Below are 27,895 nucleotides of genomic sequence, written 5' to 3'. Positions count from 1 at the left end.
ATTCAAAAAGTCTCTCTAAGGGTCATCTTTTCAGCAAAAATATCAGTCTCTCTAAGGGTCGGTTTTCGGAGGTCCCGTCCGCACATACTTCTCATTCGCCAACCCTAGTACCCCCCGGGGGTTACAGTCCATGATTTCGAAACTTAAAAACACATATGAAAATATATGGGTGGGAATTCACCAGGGGGGAATTCACCGGGTGGGAATTTTCCGGGGGGAATTCACCAGGGGGGAATTTACTGGGGGGAATTTACCGGGGGGATTCACCAGGGGGGGGGAATTGTCCGGACACCATAACTTTTGATAGGAAGATTTTCAAGGCTTGCTTTATACCTCAATTTTCATTAATATTTCATGCTCTTTCCGCTGGAAGCATCAAATTTTGAAAATTTTCTAAAAAATAACTTTTTGCCCAGCCACCTGATGATGTCATCTGGCAGGTGGCCAGGTTGCAAAATTTGGTGTTACTGTTTGAAATTAAGTTTTAGACCCTCTAAGGATCATCTGTGCCAAATTTTTATGTTTTTATCACCATCTGAAGTATTCGTTTTTATGTGCTAACAGACTTCACTTTCCAAAAAAGGAAATTTCCTAGATTCATTAATTCTCTAGGGATAAGAAAAAGACAAACTTAATACCGGGCTACCATTTAACCGGTATAACATAAGAAGAATGACAAACAAGTGCGCAAAAATGTGAGCTATTTATCCAACTATCCTTAGGCGTGAAGCTATGAATGCCATCCTCGGTCACTTAAGGCTCCATGCGGTGGCAAAAATTCAGAGGGGATGGGAAAAATAGCATAATATTTTGGAGTGGGGATTGGTTTATTTGATTATTTTCAGTGGGGACAAAAATTGAAGAATAACTTTCCCCCGGGGACGATATTTTGGACAATCATTCCAGTGGGAAGGAGTCCCAGTGGGTTTGTGAGAAGGGGGTGTCTTCATGTCTCTTAAAGGTTTTGTTTTTAAATAAGAGTGAACCGTTTTCATATTGGATTGGCACGGATGTGGAGCAAGATTGGTCAGAAAGAGGAAAAGAAAAACATTTGTGCTTATATCAGCATAATATAACAATAGCAAGACACTGTCCTGATATGAAATATGTGTCAGATTTGAAAACGGAAACACTTATGTAAAAACAAAAACTTTAAGTGAAATTGATCGTTGAAAGGCTATAAAATACCCACATCGTCCATAACCTCCATATTATGAACGTTGATATAACATGTGTCAGCTAGGATATATTCCACGAATGCCCTATTGACCTCTGTAGTAATAGTTGCGGTTCCTGCTATCATTGGCGATGGTTTTTTAATGTTATTGATTTTCCTATTGATCATGAATATTTCTAACTTTTAGAGAAAAATCACTTTTGAATATTGACGACGATGTAGGTATTTTATAGCCTTTCAACGATCAATTTCACTTAAAGTTTTTGTTTTTACGGTATTTTTGGGTTTGGATCCAAACCCAGCCATAATTTAGCATGTGCATACTTCAAACAAAAATCTGACACTGCTGGGGAAAAGCTGGAAATTTGATGGTAAAATACTCTAAAAATGGCATTCTTAGATTATCAGTATTACCATATTCTTGAATTTTTGGCCTATTTCATTATTATACTAGGTGGCTATATTAATACCAGGTGGCTAAAAAAATCTTCGGATGTTTGGCAGTTTCTTCAGACCTATCAAAGGGACCTGTGAAGTAGGCTTTGCTTTATTATAAAAGAAGAGGGTCCAAAATAAATTTTAATGTATTGCTTTAAATTTGCATAATCGGTTGAAAAGTTATAGCCATTTAATAAAGTCAAAAATCATTGGAGATAAAATTTCAAAATTTGACGTGAAAGCACACATGAATTAACAGATTCGAGTCTTTAATGAGTTTTACGAATCCTAAATGTCATTTTAATATAAAAAGTGATTAACATTAATAAGAAATCGAGAAAAAAAGTAAAACAAGAAATTTAAAGTATTTTTCAATTTTTTATCTTCTGCAAAATGGTCATCAAAATTTCATCATTTCCAGCATGATTTAACACTTTTGAAAAATGACTTTTTACTTCAAAATGACAATGAACTAATTATCCAAATTCAGGTAATTCATCAAGATTTAAGCTAGACAATCCTCTAACTAACCCGGTATTAAATATATTCTTTAAAACACGTGTATTTTCCATTTTAATAATGTTATAATTTCCTTATATGGGGAAATACATGTCGTTCTCTCTGTATGGCTTCGAAACAGATTATAAACTCTAAAATAATCGGAAAAATTTATGATTAATGTTTGATTGATTTCTTCTCTTTAAGGGCTCTGACCATAGTGAATTTTTCATAATTGCCGTGTTTAAAATTTTTTTTTCTGACTGATGTAACAAACAAAACTATGGCATGTTATACATTTTCTGTTAGACAAACTATTCCTGAATCTGAAAATTCAAAAATTGCATTGAAAAAATTTGATGAAGAAGAAAATGAAGATTTTTGCGAGGAAGAGTATTTCAACTTTGAAGAGCTTAGTTTCGGCGAAGAAAAAACATTTTGAAAATTTTTTCGCAGTAGATGGTGTATCTTTTACCGAACAATAAAAATTTTTGCGGAAAATTTTGTAAATACTTCTTTGTCTCAAAATCTTCTAAATAGTGGTTTTTCATCAATTTTTCATCTGGATTTTCCTTAAAAAAACAGTCATAACTTTTGATCTTTTCAGAAAAAATTTCCGCAAAATTTAAAATAGTTCAATTCTTTGCGGACAGTGTAAAGAAATTTTGAAACAAAAAAGTTAATTACCCATTAAAACTAAGCACTTTTTGTAAAAGAGGGTGATGCAGCATATTATTAACATCTTTTTAAAGTTTATAACGTCATTTTTGCAATTAGATTCTTAATTACTCTTAAGGGATTCGATTAAAAAGCAATTTATAAAGGCAATTCTTTGTTAAAAGTGTTAAGGAACCTGAAATATAACTTTTATGTTCAAATATCAAAATAAATTTTTGGACTATGGTCAAAGCCCTTAAATTGAACTCCGGATTATAAACTCTAAAATAATCGGAAAAATTTATGATTAATATTTGATTGATTTCTTCTCTTTAAATTGAACTCCGGATTATAAACTTTAAAATAATCGGAAAAATTTATGATTAATATTTAATACACCTTTTCGATCGTAGCCGCCAATTGCTGCGCGGGCACTTTTTACCACCCTAAACTCGATCCAATCCTTTTTTACACTTTTTTCTATTGTCTTCAGGCGCGAAAAAAAGACTGAGGTGGTTTTAGGGTGGTAAAAAATGCCCACGTGGCAATTAGCGGCTACGGTCGAAAAGGTGTATTGATTTCTTCTCTTTAAATTGAGCTCCAAATAAGAGCCTTTGTTTCATTTTGCATTTTGTCGAAAGTGTTATCAATTTTATCGCTAATATCTGTCAATAAAAAAATCAAGATAGACATTTTAGCGAAAGTCAACAAAGTTTCAACGATAATCTACACAAAAAATGGCCACTACGTGGGACTCGTATTTTGAAAGATTTTGCCAAAATTTGCGTAAATAGCTACCCTGAATGGGACTGAGTTTCCAAAATGTTCTCAATTTTTTTTTCTCTCTCTCTTCTGAATTCCCCCAAAAAGGTAACCCTATGAGGGACTGATTTTTGTTGTTTTTTTTGCGTTTTTGCGACCCTACCTGGAACTCATGGACCTGAAAAAGGGTACATCGAGCGACCACCATTGTGGTGGGTCGACTAAAATTCGAGCAAACTGGGAAGGCAATATAAGAAGATTTTGATTTTGGTGCCCCCTTTGAAAAGTAAAAATTACGCGAGTGAAGTGAGGACGATAATTTTGGGGAAACGGCCATATCTAAGGTCTAAAAGAGAAATGGGGCGCCGAAATTAGTAATCGGAGGCATCTTTTTGCGCCCTTTGTATTTCGGCGCCCCCCCCCCAAAAAAAAATCGGCCGCTGGGGGGGGGGGCACTGCTCCCTTGCCACCACGCTACTGAACATAGCCTAGAAGTCACTGGAATCAAAAATCGAAATATCCAATGAAATAAAGTGGAAGTGCCAGGGTCGGATACAGGAGGTAGGCTATCTTATTCATGGAGAGTAATTAGTTTCCATATAAGGTAATACGTTAATAAAGTGCACTCTCCTCCATTGGTTATAGCCTCCCTCTGTATCCGAGCCTGAGTGCTGAAATCGCAAATCTCGTCCGAACTTAAAATTCTGAGAAACGGTAAAAAAACCCAAAACTATCAATATCTTTTGAACTTTATTTAGTTAATAGCTTTTGACCTGGACACAACACAATGAATGAAGATCAACATTTTGAACTTTATTGTAGAGGCTTTGACCAACGACTTTGCTTTGATTTTGGAAGTGTAAGAATTATACTAGTCATAGCTTTCACTAAATGCCCCCACTGAAAGGTCATGTCATGCACTCATAAAGCTTTTAATGCTTTAAAGATTGAAACATAAAAAATAATCGGGAATAATTAATTGATTTGATTATTGATTGATTTAATTATTGATTGATTGATTGATTCTCTATTGCTACTTTGCCTAATAAAAAATAGTCAAGAGGATACTGCGGATAAAATTTCACAAAAAGTTCTGCGCCATCTTAAATAGGGCGAAATAGACACCAATCCTAGCTAAGGCCCGGACTCCACTCGCCTACGCTGTGATTGAACTTCTCAAGCAAAATCTTTTATGTTGTTGGTCAAAAGAAAAATAAAGGAATGCCATTGTGGTCCATTCAGACGTACAGTCGAGAAAAGTTGAAATGCGCCTAATTTCTTTTAAAGTGCATAGTACTTTTTCATGATGCAATCTTTTCTCCAAGCTGAAAGGATTGAATCCATTAAGATGATCGCAGCGCAGACAATGAAGAGACGTGCCTTAAGAAAGCTAGACTTTTTGAGTTTATAGCTATATAATTTCACTTTATGGTGTTTCTGTATGACTGTCTGTGTGCCTAGTCTAACCACCGTTAAATGCCTTCGGGAAGGTCCCTCCTAACTTGGAAAGCCAGAATTGGAGCTATTTCACCAAACTACTGGAGCGCAAGTTATTACCGTGAGATTGGGTAACTTGCATCAGTGGAGGCTAACATGCATAGCCCTCAAATGAAAGACCTGACTGGTCATTAAAATACAAAGTTAAATCAAAACAAAAATGGTATAGAGTAGAGCTGCGAGATTTGTATTTTAATGACCAGCCAGGTCTTTCATTTGAGGGCTATGCATGTTAGCCTCCACTGATGCAAGTTACCCAATCTCACGGTACGTAGGCTATCACAACTGCAAAAGTTGAATGTGCGCCTATACAAACTTTTTTCAGGTTTTCCAAATAGATTTACCACACTGAACAAACAGTGAAAACACTCTAAGTGAGGTAAATCTATTTTGAAGACGAAAAAAAAAGTTTGTTTACATTGATTCACATTCAATTTTGGATTCATATGCATACATTCTACTTTTTTGTACTTTGCCGGTATCTTATTTTACCAAGTTAAGAAAGACATTTCCTGAGTTTACAACCATATAATGGTCTTTAAAGCTCAAGAAGATCTATAAACAATAAAGGTAGTTATTAATAAAATAACAGACAAAGATAAATTACAGTTTGAACAAAAATGTATACAAATGTACATTTGAAAACTTGAGCAACTTCTTTAAAGATTCCAGAAAAGAATTGAAATCATTGCTGAAATGAACTTCTGACTAAATTACAGTATTTATTCAGTTTTAAAGACAAGAAACAAAATTTTAGCCTATACAAAACACTTTTTCCAGTCAAAGACGAAAGAATCAGCTCATCATCATAACCAGTCTGCCATTTTGTTTGTTTTGATTTGCAAAAGTAATATTGTAATTCATGTTATGGTGTAATTATATACTTTTTCTATAATTTGCATTTATAACACTCGCTTCAGCTTTTCAATGCTAAATCAAAACTAATGAAATGTAATATATAATAATGGTAATAGCCTATAACGTAATATGAAAATGTGTATAACATTTACCGCTGTATAATTTACCGCCTTATTTTTGCGGAACACTTAATTGGCCGGAAATCAAATTACAAACAAACAAACGCAAAGATTCGAGATTCCAGTCCAATATCTATGCGTGAAGCTATGAGTGCCTCCTCGTCGCTGCGCTCCTGCGGGGGCAATAATATTTGATAAATTGCTTTCTTCTCTCTAAATTTGGCTCCAAATATAATTAAACAAGTCTTGGTGATTAAGATGATCAAGTGATTATGCATCTTTTTTTCTTTTTTTTTGCTGTAGACTTATTGCCGCCCACATTAATTTTGTTGTGATCAGCAATAAATAAGGAGGTCTTCGAAAGCCAAGAATCATTCAGTTAATAGCTTTCGACCTGGACATAACACAATGAAGTTTTTTTTATTTTTTGTTAGTATTTATCCTCTGTAGTAAGTTTTTTTTTCCATGCATTTATTAATTGATTTATTAATTTATTGTTAGCTTAGTTTGGGTTCCTTCCTCCTGGCGGTATGATCTGGTGGTCCTTTTGCGGGAGGTTAGGAACCCTTAGTTTTGTACTATTTGTTCGTGTTTCATATACTATAGATAAAAAAAAAACAAAAAAAAAAAACAACAAAAAAAACAATGAAGTCCAACGATAGCATTGTTCTTCGGTTGTTAGATTATTTTCTGATTCGAGAAAAATAACTGAAAGTTTTTGAAAATCTTTGCGCGAAGAGGTGTCAAATCAGGGAGAGATCTCGTGTCGTTCTTATGGTATATCCACTAATTCACGTTTTCGAAAATCAGTCCATAGTCTAATAAACTTTTCAATGTAAGGACAATTTTATGAGAACGCGAAGCTCAATTGAAGAAAAATGCCGAATTTAAGACCCTTCTCAGACAAGGGTCGCCGCCAATAAATGAACAGAGGCAAAAAAATAAGAACAATTTAAGAACAATGCTGAGCCTGAAATTGCTCAAATTCAAGCATAGGGAGGGGTTAAAGAGAAAAATTTGGCTGGTTCTTATAAAAAAAGTGTATAGGAAAATATTATTTCTTCTTTAAGTCTTAGTATTCTTTTATGTTCCATTTTAGTTGCATTCTGTCAAGAACCATGCAATCAATGTCTCTATTATCCATCGAATGGAAAAGCAACAGAAAAACCTACAACTACTCCAGTTGCATGCCCTGACATTTGTCCTGGCCGTGGAAAACGTTTCAGTGGAAATGTGGGTGACCCAAACAATCCACATCAATTTGTCGCTTGCTCTCGTGGGACGACCGTCGGATGCCTCGCTTGCCCATCAAGTTTGATATTCAACGAGAAGGAAAATGCATGTTTGTTTAAATTTAAAGGCACGTCCAAACCGAACCTCCATAAATTAACAATGGACTGGATAGGCTGAAATCGTTGACCAGAACTTAAAATCATGAAAGAACTTTACTTACTAGAAATACATCGATTAATACATTTTTACATAAAGTCATTATTAAAAAAATTTTTTGAAATTTTTTTGACGTCAGCAATTTATAGCAAAAATTCGTATTTCGCTGATTTCTGCTGACGTCAGCAAAATTTGAAAAGAAAATTATGCAAAAATGTTTCTATTAACAATATGCAACTTTGGTCCAAATTTCATGTTTATCCCATCAGCCAAACTCGAGTTATTCAAAAAAACAAGTTTTGCTGACGTCAGCATTCTTTGGTTTTTGCCTAATAACTTTTTTGGGTGAAAAAATTAATTTTATTAACAGGCAGTTTTGAATTCTACGTTCTAATACACTTCTTTGTAGGTATGAATGAACATGTCTAAGGCCCCCAATTTTCTAAGCCAAACTTACGGCTTTTTGGACATGCCATAAGTTACACGTAAGGTCAGGATATGAAGTCAAGATATTATACCAATGATATTTCAGGTTAAACAACATTGTATATCAAGATTGTAAAAAATATTTCTGATATTTACACGAATAATTTCAAAATATACAAAGGCGTCTGAAAAAAGGTAGATAAAATCTTATATTGGAAATCATTACAGACAACGTTAATTTCGAATACTTTATATATCTTATCGGCCCTTCTTTTCGCCGGACATAATTTAGTGCCCGGCCCCTTGTACGTAAAAAGGGCTGATAAGATAAACGGATGTTCCATGGCGGAGGACAACATTAACATTTCAAATGCGATGACGCACAATAAGGTAAAGGCAAAGGCCAAAGACCAATATCCTATGTAAGATTTGAAGCCTCTTATTCTTACATAAGTTTCACGCCCCGTGCGTTTTAATACATAAGTTGCACGCCCCGTGCGTTTTCTTACATAAGTTGCACGTCCCGTGCGTTTTAATACAAACAATGGATATGAAGTAAGCTTTGGCACTAGAATTTAAAAAATGTAAAATACGAAAACAAAGAAAGTGCTAGATTCAACCCGTACATTTTATGGCGTCATGTTTTCTTGTTTGAAGATTCACCACTATAGCGAGCCTTGGGTCGAAACTCAATCATGAGGTTTTATAAACGTCAAATCAAACGTCCCAGTTATAGTTTGACCGTTAAGCGCCTACAAAAGTGGAAGAGGCCGCCTGAGCGGCGGCAAATTCGGCTACTTTGACACCTATGATCGTACTTTCGATTGCGTTGACTTCATTGATACTTTGTTCTTGATTCGCAACGCACGTTTGATGTGTGTCACGTGTTAATCGAAGGTTCTCACAAATCGTGTTTTTAATCTCCGATCGTTTATCAAGTTCAGATTTTTGTGCTGAGTTACCACCGCCACCGGCGGCGCTTGATGAATCCGTAGCAGCTCCACTGCAATTATGTTTCAATATATTATCATATGAATGGACAAGTTTTTCACATAAACTACGGACTTCGCGTACGTTCTTAGACACGTGATCTACCAGTGTATTGATATCCCTATCTCCCAGTCCGATTGTTGTGCCAATATTTTTGACTGCGTGTGAAGCTATTTCAACACCTTTGATTGATTTTGGATTGATCACATTCTCACGTTTAGGTGCTGAAAAATCGAGAAATATGAAATGAAAAATCCGAGCCGCATTTTACTTACGCAATTTAATAGACCATTATGATGTATACCTGAAAGCGTTTTTAGTAGCACTTTTTTTTAGAGTTTAATATAGTTGTTTTGATGGTAGTTTTTTTTCATAAGAAAGAAAAGGCTTCGATGGCCAGAATATTAAGAAAAAGTTTAGAACAGTTTTATGGGGATCGAGTGTGGTAAAAGTGCTGATTTATCGTCGTCCTTAGTCAGCGAGGAGCTACAAAAATAAAAGACTAAAATCGCTATTATACAGGACGGAGACAAACAAATGAATGAAATGCGATTACAGACCTTGCTCTTCGTCTTTCTGACCTTTGCCACCACGTAGACGGTCAGTGGAATCCAATGGATATTTTGCAATATCCATAGCACCAAGGTAACCGGGAAGGTCATGGTCCTCTTCCGTCTTCGAATTTTCCGTGGTTGGACTATTCTTATTGATAGTTTGTACTTCGTTTTGTGGACCCGCTTTAATTACTTCATGAGCGGAATTTTGCGGCGACGCAAATGTCAAAACAGCCGGTGGTACGGGTTGCTGTTGAGCGGGAACACCCATAAATCTAGACATATCTGGTTGTTGTTGTATAACAGCTGGTCTTTCTTGCGTGAACGGATTGTAAGGTTTGAGAGATGAAAAAGGCGCCACTACACCTGGTTGTCCTTCAATATGTCTCTGTTCACCGGCTATTTGCGTTATAGCTGGGTGTACTTCCGGTGTTTGTGCAGGTGACGCTATAAACGGAACGACCGGTTGAAAATTTTGTTGATATTGTGGCTGTGTTTGTTGTGGTGTTGGTTGGTTCGGCACATAGGGCTCCTTGACCGGCTCATGGACTTTTTGTCCTTTTAACCAAGAAGGTGGCGGAGAATAAGTGCCACCTGGAAACCATAGACTAGAAGACCAGTCTTCTTTATCTTTATTCTCGTTAGATTCAGTCGATGAGTGATGATGGTCAGGATGAGAGAGCTTGGGTTTTTGGCTAGCTCTCTCGTTTGCATAAGACGCCATTATAGGCCTGTTTAACACATCATGTTTTCTTGAGGGAACATACTGAGAGGGCGTGGTGCTAGCTCGTATGGTTTGTTTATAACAGGGGCGTAGAGACTTGGTACTGGGGCGGGTGCCGCCAACACGGCAGGCTGCTTTTGTTTGAAGTAACTGAAAATAGGTTGGCTTGCTTCCTCTTTCAAACCATGAAAATGTTCATTGAAAGAATTTTGTTGAGACATTTGATAGTTTTGGCGCATCATACTAACCGGTGGCGCTTGATGGAACATTTGGTAATTTTGGCGTACCATATCATTACCGTTGTAAGATAGTCGGTTATACGCAAGCGGTTGAGAATTGTATTGTTTTTGAGGGGAAAACGTTTTAAACATTGGTTGTTGTCGGAATTTTGCGGCGACGCAAATGTCAAAACAGCCGGTGGTACGGTCTGCTGTTGGGCAGGAACACCCATAAATCTAGACATATCTGGTTGTTGTTGTATAACAGCTGGTCTTTCTTGCGTGAACGGATTGTAAGGTTTGAGAGATGAAAAAGGCGCCACTACACCTGGTTGTCCTTCAATATGTCTCTGTTCACCGGCTATTTGCGTTATAGCTGGGTGTACTTCCGGTGTTTGTGCAGGTGACGCTATAAACGGAACGACCGGTTGAAAATTTTGTTGATATTGTGGCTGTGTTTGTTGTGGTGTTGGTTGGTTCGGCACATAGGGCTCCTTGACCGGCTCATGGACTTTTTGACCTTTTAACCAAGAAGGTGGCGGAGAATAAGTGCCACCTGGAAACCATAGACTAGAAGACCAGTCTTCTTTATCTTTATTCTCGTTAGATTCAGTCGATGAGTGATGATGGTCAGGATGAGAGAGCTTGGGTTTTTGGCTAGCTCTCTCGTTTGCATAAGACGCCATTATAGGCCTGTTTAACATCATGTTTTCTTGAGGGAACATACTGAGAGGGCGTGGTGCTAGCTCGTATGGTTTGTTTATAACAGGGGCGTAGAGACTTGGTACTGGGGCGGGTGCCGCCAACACGGCAGGCTGCTTTTGTTTGAAGTAACTGAAAATAGGTTGGCTTGCTTCCTCTTTCAAACCATGAAAATGTTCATTGAAAGAATTTTGTTGAGACATTTGATAGTTTTGTTTTGGCGCATCATACTAACCGGTGGCGCTTGATGGAACATTTGGTAATTTTGGCGTACCATATCATTACCGTTGTAAGATAGTCGGTTATACGCAAGCGGTTGAGAATTGTATTGTTTTTGAGGGGAAAACGTTTTAAACATTGGTTGTTGAAAATGTTCAACTAAATGGGGTTGATTGAGTACTGAAGGTGCTTGAAGGGCGGGTTGGGGCGCCGTTAAAGTGTTCGATGGATTTGGGGCGTTATCGAAATGGCGTTGCATACCAATCTCGTGTGATTCTTGTAGTTGGGTAATCGGTCTGGGTGACTGTACAAAAGAAGCGGTGACTGGCACTGGTTGGGCTACAGGTTGCTGCGGTTGTAGAGTGATTGTAGTAAACATGGGCGCCGCTTCAGCCGCCGGTTTCGGCTGTTCTTGCTGATTACGGAAAGCTTGTGATAAGACTGACGGAACCATGGGCGAATACTGAGATTTCAATTCTGAGATTGAAGCAGCACTATTGATGGGCGCCGTCGGTTTGGCGGCACTTTCAATGAAAGATGATGAAGCAGAGTTAAATACAGCTGATTTTTGATCTGTTGCTGAAGAGGCTACACGATTCCTAGCCGACCATTCTGCTGCTTTCACTTTCAAAACGTTCATTATGATATCATTACAGAGCTCTATTTTCTCATTCATGTTTTTCTCAGCCGCTTGATCATCCTCAAGGGATCGTTTCAATGCAATAATATCAGAACGTCTGTGAACCGGTTCATCCATTACTTGGCGGGCATGGATAATGTGTCGACGAAACTGTTGGTCAACTGATCGACGTTCTTTCAATGATTCCTGGATGCATTCACGAGTTTGTTCTATAATTCTGTCTTCATTTATTCCCAGGCCTACCAAGATATTATCCAGAGCTTTGGCGGCTGCATTGACGTTGTTGGGATCCGCTTGTACTATAAGTATGATACAGATCAAATGATTAAAAAAAAAAAACAATACATACGCTAAGGGTTAAAATGAGCTTAATGAGTTTATTTGAAAAATTATATATCAAAAGTAAATGTTTCTACGTTAGCATGATCCACTCGTATGGAACTGGTCAATTTTAGGCATAATTGTCCCAAAAAAAAGAGGATAAATTTTAGTATGAAGTAAAATCCTCTAAATAATGCCAATTTTTATAGCTTGTATACTTATTATTATTTCAATCTCAAAAACCTATCTAATCATCTTGGGAATCTTATTGATTGAACAAAGAATTGTAATCTTATTTCAATTATTTCAAGCCCAATTTAGATAATGAGTTTTAGAGGATTTTACCTTAGATGAAAATTTTTTCACTTTTTTGGAATACTGTAAAATATGTCCAGTAAGCTCGTTGAGCCGAGAAAATTCGTGCCCCAGATTATATGTTTAACGGTGAAGGAACTAATAAGTTTATTTGAAATATTACATACCAAATCTTTAAAATTTGAATTGAAATTTCTATGTTATTATGGTCCAATCGTATAGAATTGGCCAAATTTAGGCGTGAATGGTTATAATTACCATTTTCTGACAGTACTCTTCAATGGCTACACAATACTACATAAAATTTGGAAATTTTTGGTATACAGTGTGTCGTAAATCCGTTGAATTTTATTCATTCTCAATTGTCTGTAGCGAAAACTATAGTCCCTCGAAATTAAAAATCTTCAATATAATTGGATCAAAACTCTGAGAAAAATGAAGAATTTCGAAGAGTTTCGACTACTTAAAATGTACACTACGTACTAAAACGAAAATTTCTTACGAAAATTAGAGTTCCCTTAAGGCAAAAACAAAGACATTTCTGAACGTAACATTTTGTACTTTTTAATGCTTTCAACGGTGATCCCCTTTCTTTCCTCCTTAAGAAGCACTTATTTTTTTTTTTGTAAAAATTTGTTTAGAATTTTTATTTTCGGGAATTCGAAATGAAAGCACAAGAAAAGTACAACATGCTTCTTAAACAGGAAATAAAACCAAGCTCACACACGTGACAAGTTACTTATTGTTCCGAAGCTGAACTACTGTAAGTCATTCTATTGGTCAGACTCATGACTGACGTCATTTTTAACCAATAGAATTACTTCCTTTCGTTTCGAACCGTCTCATGTGAACGTGGTTTGAAAGCGGGAAATGGTGGAAAGCATAAAAAAGTAAAACAAAATGTTATTTTTCAACGCTCAAAAATATATTTTACTTTAAACAAGTCAAATTATTCAAAAAATACATAAATATGTAAAAAACATACGGTTAAGTCAAAATGGATCAAAAAAATCAATCAACTAATTTCAATGTTGCAAATAAACAAATTTAAAAACTTTTTCAGTTAAACAAAAACAAAAACCACCCCTAGAGAATCTATCAAAGTTTTAGAATTTTAATGGCACTAAAAGCTCTGCAACTAGAATAATTTTTCTTTGACCATATTTTTCCCACCCTGTATATTGTATTACATACCAACTGGGAGAAATTTTCAATCTAAAATCTTCCTTTATTAAAACTCATCTCTCACTTTCGAAAAAAGATAGTTATCTCTCGTTAATTCGAACAGAAAATCCAATTCGTTCGCAAAGAAGAGATTACTATTGTAGAGAGTTTTTTTTAAAGAATAGAGAATTATAGAGAGTTTTACGAGGGTTTCTACTTACATGAAGTTCGAGTTAACAAGAATCCACTGTAATATAATATCAGAACTCAAATCATCTCATGTTCCTCACTTCCAAGTAAAAGAAACATATAAATAAAGATTATTCAAAACGGACAGACCTACCGTCATTTGAAGGGGCTTCACGTGTCACAATCGTATGATGAATCGGTTCCGTAAATCCAGATTCTTCAACAATGTCCATCACCTCATCACCATACAAATCGTCTGCCGGTGAAATTTCCCTGGTCCGCATGTCACGTGGTACATCTTCCTCATCCAATGACATGTCATCAATGACATCATAATCAGTGACGTCACGCTTTTCTATGACTCGCTCATCCCGGTCATCTTCATTTTGGGACATCAAGTCAACGTCGTCATCGTTCTCGGTCACGTCACTTTCGTCATCAACATCAATGGAACGTTTTTGAACTCGAACTTGTTCACCATTCTCTTGTGGTGCAAATAAATCATTATACGCGTCTGTCTCGTATATGTAACGCAAATTAGGCGGCACAAAGCTAGCTGTTTCTCTGCTAGGAATGTTCCCTGTTTCCTTGGCAACATCCATGTTAAACCAATCGTCTATCAGCTTGCGTTCTTCTTCTGAGAATTTTTCTTCATCAATATCTCTACGCATGCGTGCTACGACTTGCTCAGAGTCTAAAATCTGCTCAATATTTGAGCGACGGGATGTGTCATTATCAGACTCACGAGGTTGCTTCTTTTTATTTTTTTGTTGACGCGATGTGGCACTTTCACGATTTCTTTCTTTCACTTTCTTCCCCTTTTTGCCTTTCACTTTTTTGGGAACTGGAAAGGGAATAGAAACCGGTGAAATATGTAGATTTCCGGCCAGGTTTCCACTGGTTGGTCCTTTACGTCCGCCATTTGGAACTTTACTGCTTGACACCTTTTGTACCTCGTTGTCTAAGGGAAAAGAAAAATAAATTCTATAAATATGAGTTAGTTAGTCTAACTCGAACGCAAGGGTCCAGGGTCAGACTTAAGGAGAGAAGTTATTAGAGTTTGACAAGAACGGGTTTAATTTTTCCAAATTTCTTGCTAAGATACAACAGTTTACAAACTTGAAAAAGACAGTTTACAAATAGATATGTTTGATATGTTTTGGCTGAACAACCAGGTCAAATCGTCCCATCCACCATATCACTTCAGAGTGGAGCGTGGAATGCGCAGAATAGTTGATCCGTTATAAAACTAGGCTAAGAGAGGCAAACAGATCCACACCTTCCATTGGGAGGTACCCTAGGGTTTAATCAGAAGGAAACCTTTAATTGAATCATTTTTGAAAATTAACGGTTTTATTAGAATGAGTTATTTTTGAAAAATTACCTTTAACTTCTTTTTCCGATAAATTTTTCTGTTTTTGTTTCTTCTTGGAACGACATTGAACATTTGGTGAACAGAACAATAAGAACAAACAAGCCAAAGTCAACAATTTCCACATCCTGGCGTCGTTGTGTTTCTATAAAAAAAATACACAGTTTTAACGTTGAAATATCAACCTCGTTCCCGTGCATCACGTGGCTTTATTCAACTTAACTGGTGGACGCCAGAGAATCTATGGCGCTTATCAGTAAACATCGGGAGGCTGATAATACAATGCAGGGAGCGAGGCTGCTTCTCGTAAATTTTCCTTCTATTTTAAAGCTCCGTTTACAAGATTACAATAAAACAAGCGCTGAATCTTTTGAAAACAAAACGACCATAAGAGCGAACAAACTAAATATTATTTTCATCATTACTATCCACCGAATAAAACAAAAAAATAGCTATTTTCGAACACTCAAAACAAAAAACAACAAAACATACCAATAAAATGAACGGGAAAAGTCCCTTTGTTTCTTCAAATTTGTTTTCAGATCATTTAAAGTCGAAAAAAGTTCAGACCAAAAGAGCTGAACGGTTTATAACATCTGTAAAGCTTCAAAGATCAAGACTAACCGTCAACCCATTTAGAAGTAACGGAAAAATCTTAAAATATTTGAAAGCGTCATTTTGGAAATTTAAAAGCAAACCGCTACAGCTAAGTTGCTCATCTTGAGCATATATCGTTTAAAGACAAAATAATAAAAAAGAAGAAAACAGATTGAATTAAAATTAGTATTTCAGATGAAGCGAAGCGTATAATATTTTCGAATACAAAAGTCAAAATGTCGACCATCTGCAACCTTGGGACGCCGATATTTTCAATTTGAAAGCCGCTTTCTCACTTCTTGATCGACCAAGGAATCAAATTAATAAGAAAAAGCGGGTGTAGATTTTTCAATTGATTCCATACTCAAGTACTGAGTCAAGCCGAGAACCTGTTGTTGGGTTGCACTTTTCTTTATAAGAACAAACTACACGTTTTTTTTTTATAAAGAACACGTTTATAAGGAACTCGAGGCTGAAAATGATTCAAAAAATAAGGAATTGTTAAGGAACTGCTCTGGCTGAGAATAAGTGGATTTGAAAATAATGTACCTTATTGGGACTAATTTGACCAAATTTTGATCTTTCAAGGGGCAAAAAGTTCAAAATTTCCTATGTAGTTAAGGAACTCCATAAGGAACTTTGAGACTGAAATTCTCTGTAAAAATAAGGAACTCCAGGCTCAGAGCAAAGTTAAGGTTCCTTATAAAAAAAAAACGTGTATTCAAGAACGTAAGGCTTCGATGACCACACCTTTCGTTTTATTAGAACATCTAAATTTAGCTCAGACGACTGGATGTGCTTTTTTTTTTTTTTTTGGGGGGGGGGGGGGGGGGGGGGGGGGGGGGGGGTTCAGGGGGTACCCGATTCCGCAATTCCGCCAATTTTTTCTCCAATTTCCGTCAAACCTTCTTAAATTGAACCAAAATTCCGTCACCGAAAATTCCTTTGAAATTCAATATTTTTGTCGAAAATTCCGCAAATTTTGAATATCTTTTACCAATACACTCTTCTCGAGATGCATAAATTTATTGTTGTCCTCGTTTTCAAACAGATTTCATTGCTATGAAATTATACATTTAAACCAATTTAAATTCCCAAAAGGCAAACATTAACTCTAAAACAAAAGTACATGAAATTCAAAATGTCTCATGAGGTGTAAACAACACAATTATCATTGTGAATATGTAATTTTATAGCAATGAAATATGTTTGAAAACGAGGACAACAATAAATTTATGCATCTCGAGAAGAGTGTATTCCGAAACTCCGCAAATTTGTTTGCTAAATTCCGTTTTTCCGCACTAAAATTGTCTAATTTTCCGTCTCCGTCAGAGAATCCAATTTCCGTAATTCCGTCTAAATTTTCGCCAAATTCCGCCACTCCGTCCGAAAAAAGGGCCGCTCCTCCGCCAACCATGAAACCCCCCTTTTTTCTTGGTAATCTCCAGATACATCCGTTCATCCTGTGCCCAAGTTCAGGAGTTGCCATAAAGCCATTATGGTAATAACCGGGAGGGCACATTGCTATACATTGTAATATCCAGATTAAAATAAAATCTTGAGCATAACACTAAAAGTCAAAAGTTCTTACATCAAATTTAGAAACTCTAAAAACTGTTCTTATTACGACCCTTTCGAGTTTTAGGAAATGAAGTTCTGAAATGTGTTTTAAACTACTTGAAAAAATTGAAAATCTTGCTGTTTTTAGTCAATTTTGTCTGAGATGAGTCTGGCCATGTTCTTACGATACTCTTAAAACTTCGTCAATTTCCAGCTTAATGTTCTTATAAATTTGGTTCTAATAAAAAAAAACATGTAACTTAAAGAACATTTCAAGGCTTTGCGGACTCTAAAACATCCGATTTCTTAGGTTTCAGCTCATGCTCTAGCGAAAAGAGTTTCTTATATTTTATGACAACGACTAGGCTCGAAAAACACCAAAATAAGAACAGTTTAAGAACAAGAAGTCTGTGATTCAGAATACCGATTTCTTAGGAAAATGGACAAAGTAATAAAAAAATGGTGAAAATAAAACCATTTTAGGAAACAAAGCTGAACCTGGAATTGCTAAATTTCAAGCAATTAAATAGTACTAAGAATGGGTACAAAGCTTAAAAATGTCTATATAATGACCCCTTTTAACATTCAACAAGGGATACCTAGATAGGGAAGCCCCTATCAGTGGGGTAGGGTAGTCCCTAAATTTTGCCAAAGAAGCTATATGTAGAATCTAATAATTTCAATTTTGATTTTTTACGTTTTTGCAGGTTTTCTTTTTCCAATTGACTTCCAATTTCGGAAAAAGTCTTAAAATAGAATTTTCAGCCCCTCAAATTTTCAATTTTTTTTTTTGAAAAGAAACCAACCCAAAATTCAGCCCCTCCCTCGAGCAAGGGGTCCTGACAGCACATACCTCTAAATTCTTGAATAGTCAGCTATCATTTGCTCTACCACTCCAAAACTATCAATAAAATCATCAACGCCTAGTCCATATTTCTCATACTGGTGTAAATACGCCTTCGAGTTAAACATCTCCCATGCTTTAGTTACACTTTTAGTCATTGGTTGAACGAACGTTTGGCTGTTGCTGAGAAGAGTTATAGATTTTTGGTATTGGTTGAACGAACGTGGCTGTTGCCATTCGGTGTATATTGGCGATCCCTCAGAATACCTGTGAAATAAATAGAAGACAAAAAAAAATAAGCTCTAGTTTAGATGGCCGACTGTCTATTCTATTTGCTAGAGTGGGCAGAAAGTTGACATGTCAAAAATCGCACCTAAGTACGTTTTAGAGTAGATCCACTAAGCGCAGTTAGGCGTACTTTAACGCCTTGATTTTTATAGGCGCACTTAAACGCACTTAGGCGCACGTGTAAAAACTCTGATATTTTGACGCGATCATTAAAGACAACCTTAGGAACACTTAAATGCGCTAATTTTCAACACAAGTTGTTATTACTACGCTTCAGAGAATAGAATGGGCGAAAACTGGGCCGTTTTAAATTGAGCTATAACCTAGCTACAAAAACCTTACTACAAAATAACGTAACTGCTTTGCACGAATTATAGAAGTAAGCAGGCTTGCACCAATAAAATAACTGCCATAAAATGTGCTCCTCCAGAAAAAGTCTATAAACCCAATGTTAAAAAGATGTAACTTAAAGGGCTATAAAAACCCCAAGTAAATAGAATGAACAATGCAGGGAGAGGGGTATGTTTGTGCAAGCAGAAAAGGGTTGTTTTTTCAGACACTCGAAAACCCCTCTTTCACAGGATAGCAAAACGAAATGTAACTGATCCACTGAAAGGGTTATTCTGTTAACGTGATTACACCGTAAAACGTGAACCACGTGATTCTGGTAGACTGGAACCCGACCCTCTTCCAAGCGGTTTTAACACAAGCTATATATGACATATAGAGGAATTGTTAACAAATAAAAGTAGATAGAGTGTTCAGGTGATTTATGTTATGAAAAGGCCTTTATAGAAAAAAGAAACTTACAATCTTGGATTACCAAATGAATTTGTGTCAGCCTCGTGTAATTCCTTCCCTCGCAAGATCATCAAATTAGCGATACTTTTGTTGAAAGAGGAGCGCCTGATCTCCCCATCTTGTGTGTGACTTTCAAAAACGTCAGAAGCACTCGCAGTAGATGACTGTTGTGGTTCCCTGATTTCCCAATTAATCCCTTAAATGAAAAGGAAGATGTTATAAAAATACAGATAGATATAGTCAATGAAATTTGGTATTTTAACAATAAATAACGCTCACTGGCTTAGTCTGCAATCGATTTTATTGGATTAGATTCAACATCTAAAAAGAAAAAACCCTACAGGTAAAAGGGTGTTGTTATTATCGCAAGCAGAGTTTACTTTAGCATTCAAGCACTATATAAGCTTCAGCTGTATACGATAATTTCCCATTCACCAGGCCAGAAAACATAAAATTCTCTTGCCCGTTTGGAAACCTTTTTGAGTGATGGTGTATCCCTTTGTACATTCAACAAAATGTAATAATTAACCATCCGAGTCAACATAATTAAGATTCGTATGTAAGCAGATGTAAGGCTTAACACATTCACTGCTCACTAAGATAGAAGGGCTAAAATACCGAAAATACTGCAAAGGGCCATAACTTTTGATTTCTTCTTGGTATATAATTTTAGGTATATGATTATGAAGCAATGATGCAAAACGGAAGCCACCGGAGCCAGTGAAAGTCAAACTATCGATGAAATTCTGAAAAGGGTTCGGCAGTGAACGTGTTAAAACTTTGAGTATCAATGTTTAAATTCCAAATACAGAAATGATACAAATTCGAGTTAGAGAGGATTGGCTTATTTCAATGATAAAAGTTAGAATTAGAGGGAGATTTAATTATTCATGATATGCATCATTGCAATGTCTTCCACGGACCCTACAGCTGTTGGGTTCGTGATGTAATGTTATAAGACATTGCAATGGTGCATATCATGAATATGTAGCGATAAAATTTACCATCTTCCATTGGCGAATCAGCGATCAACATTTGTCTCATATGTTTTAACAGCGCAGGCCAAACGAACACACTATAAGACATAGCCTGGTCACTGATGTGCGGGATACACTTCACAGAGGCTAGTTTGTAAGCTGGGTGTGTACCAAGTGCAGTGACAATACCAGAAAGTGTATTTACAGAGCGATATTCTTCGGTTGCGGGTTGTAGTATGCTAGCCAACTTGTGTGCAATCACACTATTGACGTGTTGAAGTGAAATTTTTTTGAAGCCCAATCGTTTGGCACAAATTTGGTGTAAATGATCGTTCCTTTGAGCAATGACCAGATCAGATGAAGCTTGTAAACGAGACATTGTCAGCATAATGTTGTAGTTTTGAACGATGACCTCTCCACTCGTGTACGGCCAAACCACGTGATTGACTAGATAGCTTGACGGGAACGCATCTCGAAGTTCTTGTGTGACGTAAGCACCAAGCCCCGATCCAGTTCCTCCAGCTAACGACATCAAAATAAAGAAACCAGCAAAGCGATCGCATTTCTCCGCTTCTTTTCGACATAAATCGATGATGTCATCAGCAACTGAATGTCCGTATCCATGAAAACCGAGAGCCCAATTGTTTCCGGATCCTTTTTTACGAACGAGCGATGATGAAGAATAGTTCCAGGCTCCTGTAAGAAAACATGAATGGTATTCATTTTTTAGCGACTAGGAGCACTCAGTTGACTCCTTATAGTTAGTAATAATTTGAAATTGTCGATAAAGCCATGGATTTATTATAGAGACTCTGGGGGCATCGAATGAAACGGTGGAGAACGAAGTATTGTCTTTCTATTGTTTCAGAAAACAATCAATGTACAGGCTTTGTCCGCAAAGGACAACTATCATGGCGGCTCGAAGGACTCTGATTTTGCAACGAAATTTTCAAAAAAAATAATATGCCCATCTCGAAAAAAGTTGAAAGTAGACGGGAAAACCAACAAAGAACTCAGGTAGATCCAAAAAAATACTACATCAGGCAGATGCCCCCTCCTAACGTTAGGTTAAGTTGAGCAGTCATCAGCCGCTTGACCCTTTAGCCAGCCATGTAAGTGTGTAATTGAGACAGGGGTGTCAAATTTGATAAGAAATTAAACCTATTTTGGCAGCAGTTTGTTTGCAAGCATGGACCACTTTCACTTCCATATCCACTAAAACTGCTTTAGCTTCGTATCTCTTCTCACTGGATGTGTTAATCTCTGTGAAGTAACGTTCCAAAGTATCCATTTTATAGGAGGTGTTCTCAAGGGTCTCAAATGAAGAATATTTAGGTGTTTGGTGTGCATCTTGATAGAGCAAGGAGAATAGATCACATCCGATTTGATTTCCGCACTGACCAAGTTGTATGGTAACTATTGACATCTTTTTTGTTCTTTCAGTTCATATTTTAGTTTTACTAAAAAGTATAAGAATAATTAACTAATAATTTGATTTTGATTAAAACACGCAAACAATTTTAAATTCATCTTTTAAAGGTTTTGTTTTTACATAAGTGTTCCCGTTTCATATTAGACACATATTTCATATCGGGACAGTTTCTTCCTCTTTCTGACCAATCTTGCTCCACATTCGTGTCAATCCAATGTGAAAAAGTTTGTAAATTAAAATTGACGAGTAAGCAAACAATATCACTCTTATTTAAAAACAAAACCTTTAACATATAATACATCCCGTCCCAGAGAAGTTGTAGAAAATAATAAGTATGGTAGTAGGGGGCCAAGCCTTGGGTTCCGCGACATCTTTTCTACGACCTAGCCATTTTTAGTCTATTCCAAAGAACAGTATATTACAAGATATTTTTGAGAGGGAGGACGCGGATTAGGCCCGGGAAAGCTTTTTAAGACCAAAATAGTGACGCTATATGCAAAACTGCAAGGGAAACAAGGGGTAAAGAAATGACTGATTTTCAAAAGTAAAAAAAAAACGAAAATGATTGATACAATCTGAAAGAGCATGAGATTCTGAGCAAAAAAATGTATTACAACAACTCTCTGACTAAAAGACACAAAGAAATACAGCTGCCTGAAGTTCAAAAAACATACCGACGTCAGTACGATCAAAAGATAAGAACTGACGTCAAATCGCAGTAGAGCTGATAGTTAGTTGGTCTTAAAGCGGCTGTATTCCTTTGTGTGTTTTAGTTAGAGAGTTGTTGTCATACAATTTTTTGCTCAGGATTTCATGCTCTATCAGATGGTACCAATCATTTTCGTTTATTTTGACTTTTGAAAATAAGCTATTTCTCTACCCCTTACTTTCCCTTGCAGTTTTGCCTATGGCGTCACTATTTTGGTCATAAAAAGTTTTCCCGGGCCTAATCCGCGTCCTCCCTCTAAAAAATATCTTGTAATATACTGTTCTTTGGAATAGACTAAAAATGGCTAGGTCGTAGAAAAGATGTCGCGGAACCTAAGGCTTGGCCCCCTAACAATGAGGGATTTCGGAGATCGTTCACTTATACAGTGGAGTCTCCATAATTCGATCCTCTTACTCAAATGTTTTTTAGTGACTTCAGTTAACAATGCACGAATGGTAGGTTATTGACCTTGAGTACCCCCCCCCCCCCGGGATAAGCTGCTAACTCGGAGACTTCAAGACAGATCCGGTCGTATATTTAGCCTTTTAAACAATAATACAGCTATAACTTTTGATATAATTCGAATTTTCAGGAGTGGAATGTCAGTGAAAAGAAAATTCGCAGAGAAAATTGAAAAATTATTTAAACATTATACGACAAACATTACGCAATGTAATATTCCTAAGCTAAGTGAACGCAACTATGTGTTTTCAAAACTAACAAATATAAATACCGCTTATTTTACAAAATGAAGTAGAAAATTAAAAGAATATAAAAATACTTTAGTTACCAATATGTTACAACCTAAACAAACAAATACTTTATAAAAATCTTTGAAAACCCAAAACGTCACTTTAGATCAGCCAATTTATTCAAGCCTTTAACAGGATATAAAACTAGAGGTGCTGCCCGGGAAGCCATGTCGTACTGCACCGCGACAAATGGGGTTTCCATGTTTTGACGTCAAAGAATCGAACGTCAGAAAAGACGGGGCTAAACGTTCGAAAATATGTCAAAAAGAAGAGAAGAAAAATAATTTGTCTTTGTCTTTAATGACAAAGTTCAGATAAAAGCTCAAGAGCGACAAATCATTCCTTGTTGGGAGTGTAAGCGTTAAAAAGTACAGGAAGGTTTGTTTTGATGCTATGCTATTTAGTTGATATATTGATTAGCCTCGAGCTAAGTACACATTGTACTACTTTACATCAACTTTAAAGAAAAGAAACATAAACATAAACATGACTAAGGGATGACATTAAATCGGCTAATATGTGCATTATACGTAAAGTACGCTTTAACCCTGTGCGGTATGAGTTGAGTCTTCGGTAAAATGAAATTTTACATTAAAGCCTGTGCCATAAAATACAATGGGTTTTTTACGAGGTTGATCATTTCCTTTTAGGAACACGACAATTCTCAATTTGTTAATTCATGTGCAACAACGATCCATAAACAAAAGGACTTATATGTCGATTAGTATATTGTGACAATACACTCTTCTCGAGATGCATAAATTTATTGTTGTCCTCGTTTTCAAACAGATTTCATTGCTATAAAATTACATATTCACAATGATAATTGTGTTGTTTACACCTCATGAGACATTTTGAATTTCAAGTACTTTTGTTTTAGAATTAATGTTTGCCTTTTGGGAATTAAATTGCTTTAAATATATAATTTCATAGCAATAAATCTGTTTGAAAACGAGGACAACCATAAAATTATGCATCTCGAGAAGAGTGTATTGTGACCCATTCGTGAGAATATCTCGAGAATCTATTACCATTGGAGGATACAATTGGTATTGGATTCATTGGCCAAACCACGTGATCAATCAGACAGGCTTTAATATTTAGAATAAACGCACCAAACCTTCTCATTGAGATGTGTAGTACCACGTGCTAAAACCGCTTCTTTTTATTGGCTAATTTTGCATCACGTGGACGAAAAAACTTAATTCTTATTGGTCAGTAGAGTCATCTTCAATGATTGCAGGGATATCAAGAACAGCATCTCTATTGGCGATAACTTGCGATGAACCGTCAACAGAATCTAAAGTATAGGACCTCCATTTACTTGCGTTTTTAACTTCCAATGTGTCTCTTTGTGTTACATTGTGTCTGGACAGTTGTGGACTTTCGTCTTGATCAATGGGCAGTGAGGGAACAAATCCTGAAGAAAAAACAAGTCATATGTTCGCACAAGTAAGGAAAACAAAAAGTGAATAATAACACTATATGACTGTAACATTAACTAGCGCACCTCGGAGAAAAGAAGGTCCCCTCGAGAAAGCTTCAGTTAAATGAAAAAAGCTTTACCAGTTCTGTTACAATAATTTGACTAAAAGACCTATTGTTTTTTTATAAGCTCAGGTTAGCGAAAAAGGGTACACGAAAGGAAACCAGGCTTGGTATTTAGTATGTCCGGACAAAACCAGCCAAAAACAAAGAAAAAAACCTATGGTAGGTGGGATTGTATTTTTATTGGTCGAGAAATGCATCACAAGTCCCTGGTCGTCATCATCTTCGCCATCAACGTCATCAAGGTCCCCTCCTCCTTGTTCGTCCTCAGAATCCTGTGGAGGAGTGTCATCACTACGCGTTGACGCACTACTCTCAACTTCGTGTAACGGTATCATGGAGCTATTCCCGTTAATAATGGCGTCCTCCATGCCGTCGTCTTCTTCTTGGATGTTACTATGGTGATGGTGATGTTTATTCTTTGATGAATGACTGTGATGGTGGCCATGATGGTGTTTGTGGCTATGACCTATAGATGAGTATATTTAAGACATTTCATTTAAGCGATAAGGAATAACTATTGACAGTGGTGGAAAACAGTCATATTTAATGGATTTCAACAACAATAGTAAGTTTAGTGTGGTTTTAACGCAGAAAGTTTTACCTGGATTTAATTTAGCAGTTCGGTATACCCAGGCAGTTTTGCGAGGTTCATTTTCGCGAAAAAGTTAACAAAATTGCGGATAGTGTAAAACTCAAGCCGATAGAAATCCGATTAAAAAAGTCAATGTAGCAGATTCTTTTATAAATAACAATTTACTCAAACCTTTCTTTTTATGATGGTGATGCCCGTGCCCATGGTGATGATGGGTGGGATGTCCAAGAGGGCGTGAATGATGGGGCGCCAGCTGTGGTTTGCCCCGACTAAAAAGAAAGAAGAGTGATAAATAAACGGGGGGGGGCGGTGTTGGAAATTTTACTTCTGAAAACCAAAAAATAAGGTAAATATAGGCTAAGTCAGGCTATTTAGAGCAAAATAGGGCCTTCTCTTTGACAGCTGAAAATATTCTTAGAAATTAATAAACGGAGGGGGTGGGCGTTTATTTGGAGCCTTAAAGTAAGTAAATTCCAATTATATAGTTTGTTTATATTAACAATGAGGAGCCGATATGTATGAATAGATACCTGGAAAACAAGGGGAGAGTGATTAGTAAAATAAAAGTTTCTTTAAGAGTGCACTCTTTTGTTGCTACCATGTAAAAACCATACCAGCGCAATAAGACTTATTCCCTTAGGATTGGTTTCCACATGGCAGACAAAAGTGTAGGAATGGAATTAACGTAATCATACTTTCTTCTGACTTGATCCTCTATGGGTACATCTTCATCCAGCGAGTTCAACGTGTAACGACGATTTGAATATGTTTTCGTATACTGAAATATATAGTGTAAAGGAAAATCTAGTATCAAGTTGATACAAATTTGGAGCCTTTCAACGGCGGTTCGTATGCAAACTAGTAATTAAAAAATTGAAATCTCAGTTTACCGGGGGGTGTCTGTAGGGGTTCGAAATACCGTTTTCCCGTCAAAATTTCTGCTAAATTCCAGAATCCCAAAAATTGAAAAAAATGATAACACCGTCACACCGGTTTGAAGAGGTTAAAATACCGGCATAATGGCAAAACATAAAGCTAAATACCGTCACCGTCTGATTTTAAAATACCGTTTTCCCGTCACTTTTTCGTCAAATCCCGTAATACCGTACTAAAAAAGGGCCGATCACGTCACACCGTAAAAGTACAAACCCCCCTTTACCGAATGAGTCAATTATATGCGATCTAGCCATAGTTTCTAGAGGAGTCATTGATATTAAAGTTTCAACCCATATTAAAGGACCCCTCCCGACCCCCGTCTCCGGTTATTGGGTACCTTACAGTAAGTTGCACTTAAATGTGTTTAAGAACACGAGGCTGAAAATTGGCCAAAACCTAAGAACAAATTAAGAACAGCTTCTTAGCTTGAGCCAAAATTTACTGGTTCTTAAGAAAAGCATGGATAATTTCTAAACAACGATGAAGTCATGGTGGTACTCGAAAATGATTTAAATTTCATGGTGTAGTTTTATGTAAAGAAATTCTGAAGACATTTTCATTGAAATTTAACCTGATTTTTCAAATACACGAGAAATTGAAAAAATAGAAAAATTCATCAAATTTAATTCTGGCAGATTAAATAATTTCTTATAAGTAATTCGTATTCATGCAAATTGTGCGATTCAGTCTAATAATAAGTTTCAAACCTGCCTGTGGCTAATCCGCATTATACAAATACAATAATTAATGTCTTAACCAAGGAGTGAAGTTTCAAACCTGTCTATTGGCTTTGGGTATGATTGATGAGATTTTGCGATGGCTGAAAGCGTCAGACGAATGGTGGTTGGTTTCTTCCTGTTCTTGTTCATCTTCAGGACAATTATAACGTTCTGTCGAAAAAGAAAAATATATTAGAAAATGGGCAGATAGTTTTGCTGAAGTTTCGCAAAATTTCAAAAAAGTTGCGAAAAGTTTAAATGGCTGTTGTCGATAAAGAAAGATAGCGAGTTTATGTATTCGAGATAAATCGAAGGAGACGGTAGAAAGCAAAGTTGACATGTCACCAAAATCGCTGTCCACTTTGCTCGACGAGGGTAAAAATACCAAAATACCGTCGTCTGTCTAGGTGGGCAAAGGCGATAAAGAGCCGTACATCGACTATCGACTTTGTTTTGCGCTTGTTTTGCACTTACCCTCGATATCCTCCGATATATAAACTCGCTTGGAAAAGAAACAAAACCACCTGCACCCTTTTCAAGATAGTCGACCCGCTGTGTTTTACACAAACGATGGATAGAAAGTAAGATCTATTGCAGATTTTTGAAGATGTATTCATAAACTGCTCAGCTTATGCGTCAGTTAAAAGAGGCAAAATCTTAAAGAATTCTATTTTTTCACGCCTCGAAATGATTCAATGAAAGGTGCTCAGAATCCACTGCAACGAAATTATTCATATACGGTATCTGTAATTTTTGCCATTCTATTCTATAGAATGTCTTTTCTACTATTGATTCTCTTTAATTCGATTTTCAAAGCATAAAAAAATAATAATAAGATAACATAGATTTGAATTAAAGGGAATTGGCTGTAATTTGAGTACACAGATTGGATGTCTCATACCAGGCGG

The 27,895-nt window shown here is 36.5% G+C and overlaps 4 protein-coding genes across 4 annotated transcripts in view; all 4 read right to left on the bottom strand.

The window, feature by feature from the left end:
- Nucleotides 1-7,894: 7,894 nt before the first annotated feature.
- On the bottom strand, nt 7,895-10,089 carry LOC136797466 (uncharacterized). The gene is made up of 2 exons (XM_067054041.1): nt 9,372-10,089; nt 7,895-9,035 (listed from the first exon to the last, which is right to left on the bottom strand). Exons 1-2 carry the CDS (start codon nt 10,087-10,089, stop codon nt 8,566-8,568), a joined length of 1,188 nt encoding a protein of 395 aa, XP_066910142.1. The 3' UTR covers nt 7,895-8,565.
- A 1,080-nt stretch (nt 10,090-11,169) lies between these two features.
- LOC136797465 (coiled-coil domain-containing protein 82-like) lies at nt 11,170-18,330 on the bottom strand. Its single transcript, XM_067054040.1, has 4 exons — nt 18,240-18,330; nt 15,242-15,374; nt 14,012-14,818; nt 11,170-12,167 (listed from the first exon to the last, which is right to left on the bottom strand). The coding sequence occupies exons 2-4, from the start codon at nt 15,354-15,356 to the stop codon at nt 11,170-11,172; spliced, it is 1,920 nt and encodes a 639-aa protein (XP_066910141.1). The 5' UTR covers nt 15,357-15,374; nt 18,240-18,330.
- On the bottom strand, nt 18,242-21,587 carry LOC136797464 (tubulin delta chain-like). Its single transcript, XM_067054039.1, has 4 exons — nt 21,458-21,587; nt 20,324-20,992; nt 19,329-19,515; nt 18,242-18,497 (listed from the first exon to the last, which is right to left on the bottom strand). The coding sequence occupies exons 1-4, from the start codon at nt 21,585-21,587 to the stop codon at nt 18,242-18,244; spliced, it is 1,242 nt and encodes a 413-aa protein (XP_066910140.1).
- Nucleotides 21,588-25,960: 4,373 nt separating this feature from the next.
- LOC136797463 (sodium/hydrogen exchanger 3-like) overlaps nt 25,961-27,895 on the bottom strand; it is a 34,396-nt gene continuing 32,461 nt past the window's right edge. The window contains exons 24-25 of the mRNA XM_067054038.1: nt 27,046-27,158; nt 25,961-26,110 (exon numbers count right to left, since the gene is read on the bottom strand). Coding sequence (XP_066910139.1) covers nt 25,961-26,110; nt 27,046-27,158 — 263 coding nt within the window. The remainder of the gene's footprint in view (nt 26,111-27,045; nt 27,159-27,895) is intronic.

Source organism: Clytia hemisphaerica, unplaced genomic scaffold, assembly GCF_902728285.1.
Source record: "Clytia hemisphaerica strain Z4C2 unplaced genomic scaffold, Clytia hemisphaerica genome assembly, whole genome shotgun sequence".
NCBI lineage: Eukaryota > Metazoa > Cnidaria > Hydrozoa > Leptothecata > Clytiidae > Clytia > Clytia hemisphaerica.
Note: the sequence above shows the minus strand (reverse complement) of the source record. Positions and strands in the feature narration are given on the sequence as shown.

What these genes read in the sequence shown, in the direction of transcription:
- LOC136797466 (XM_067054041.1), bottom strand. Translation starts at nt 10,089, where the DNA reads ATGGCGTCTTATGCAAACGAGAGAGCTAGCCAAAAACCCAAGCTCTCT. An exon ending in TCAGAAAGACGAAGAGCAAG is followed by an intron (nt 9,036 to 9,371) that starts GTCTGTAATCGC and finishes TCGATTTTTCAG; the next exon opens with CACCTAAACGTGAGAATGTG.
- LOC136797465 (XM_067054040.1), bottom strand. Translation starts at nt 15,356, where the DNA reads ATGTGGAAATTGTTGACTTTGGCTTGTTTGTTCTTATTGTTCTGTTCA. An exon ending in ATCGGAAAAAGAAGTTAAAG is followed by an intron (nt 14,819 to 15,241) that starts GTAATTTTTCAA and finishes CTTTTCCCTTAG; the next exon opens with ACAACGAGGTACAAAAGGTG. An exon ending in TGAAGCCCCTTCAAATGACG is followed by an intron (nt 12,168 to 14,011) that starts GTAGGTCTGTCC and finishes TCATACTTATAG; the next exon opens with TACAAGCGGATCCCAACAAC.
- LOC136797464 (XM_067054039.1), bottom strand. Translation starts at nt 21,587, where the DNA reads ATGGATACTTTGGAACGTTACTTCACAGAGATTAACACATCCAGTGAG. An exon ending in TGATTCGCCAATGGAAGATG is followed by an intron (nt 19,516 to 20,323) that starts GTAAATTTTATC and finishes TTTTCATTTAAG; the next exon opens with GGATTAATTGGGAAATCAGG. An exon ending in TCATTTGGTAATCCAAGATT is followed by an intron (nt 18,498 to 19,328) that starts GTAAGTTTCTTT and finishes TTTATTTCACAG; the next exon opens with GTATTCTGAGGGATCGCCAA.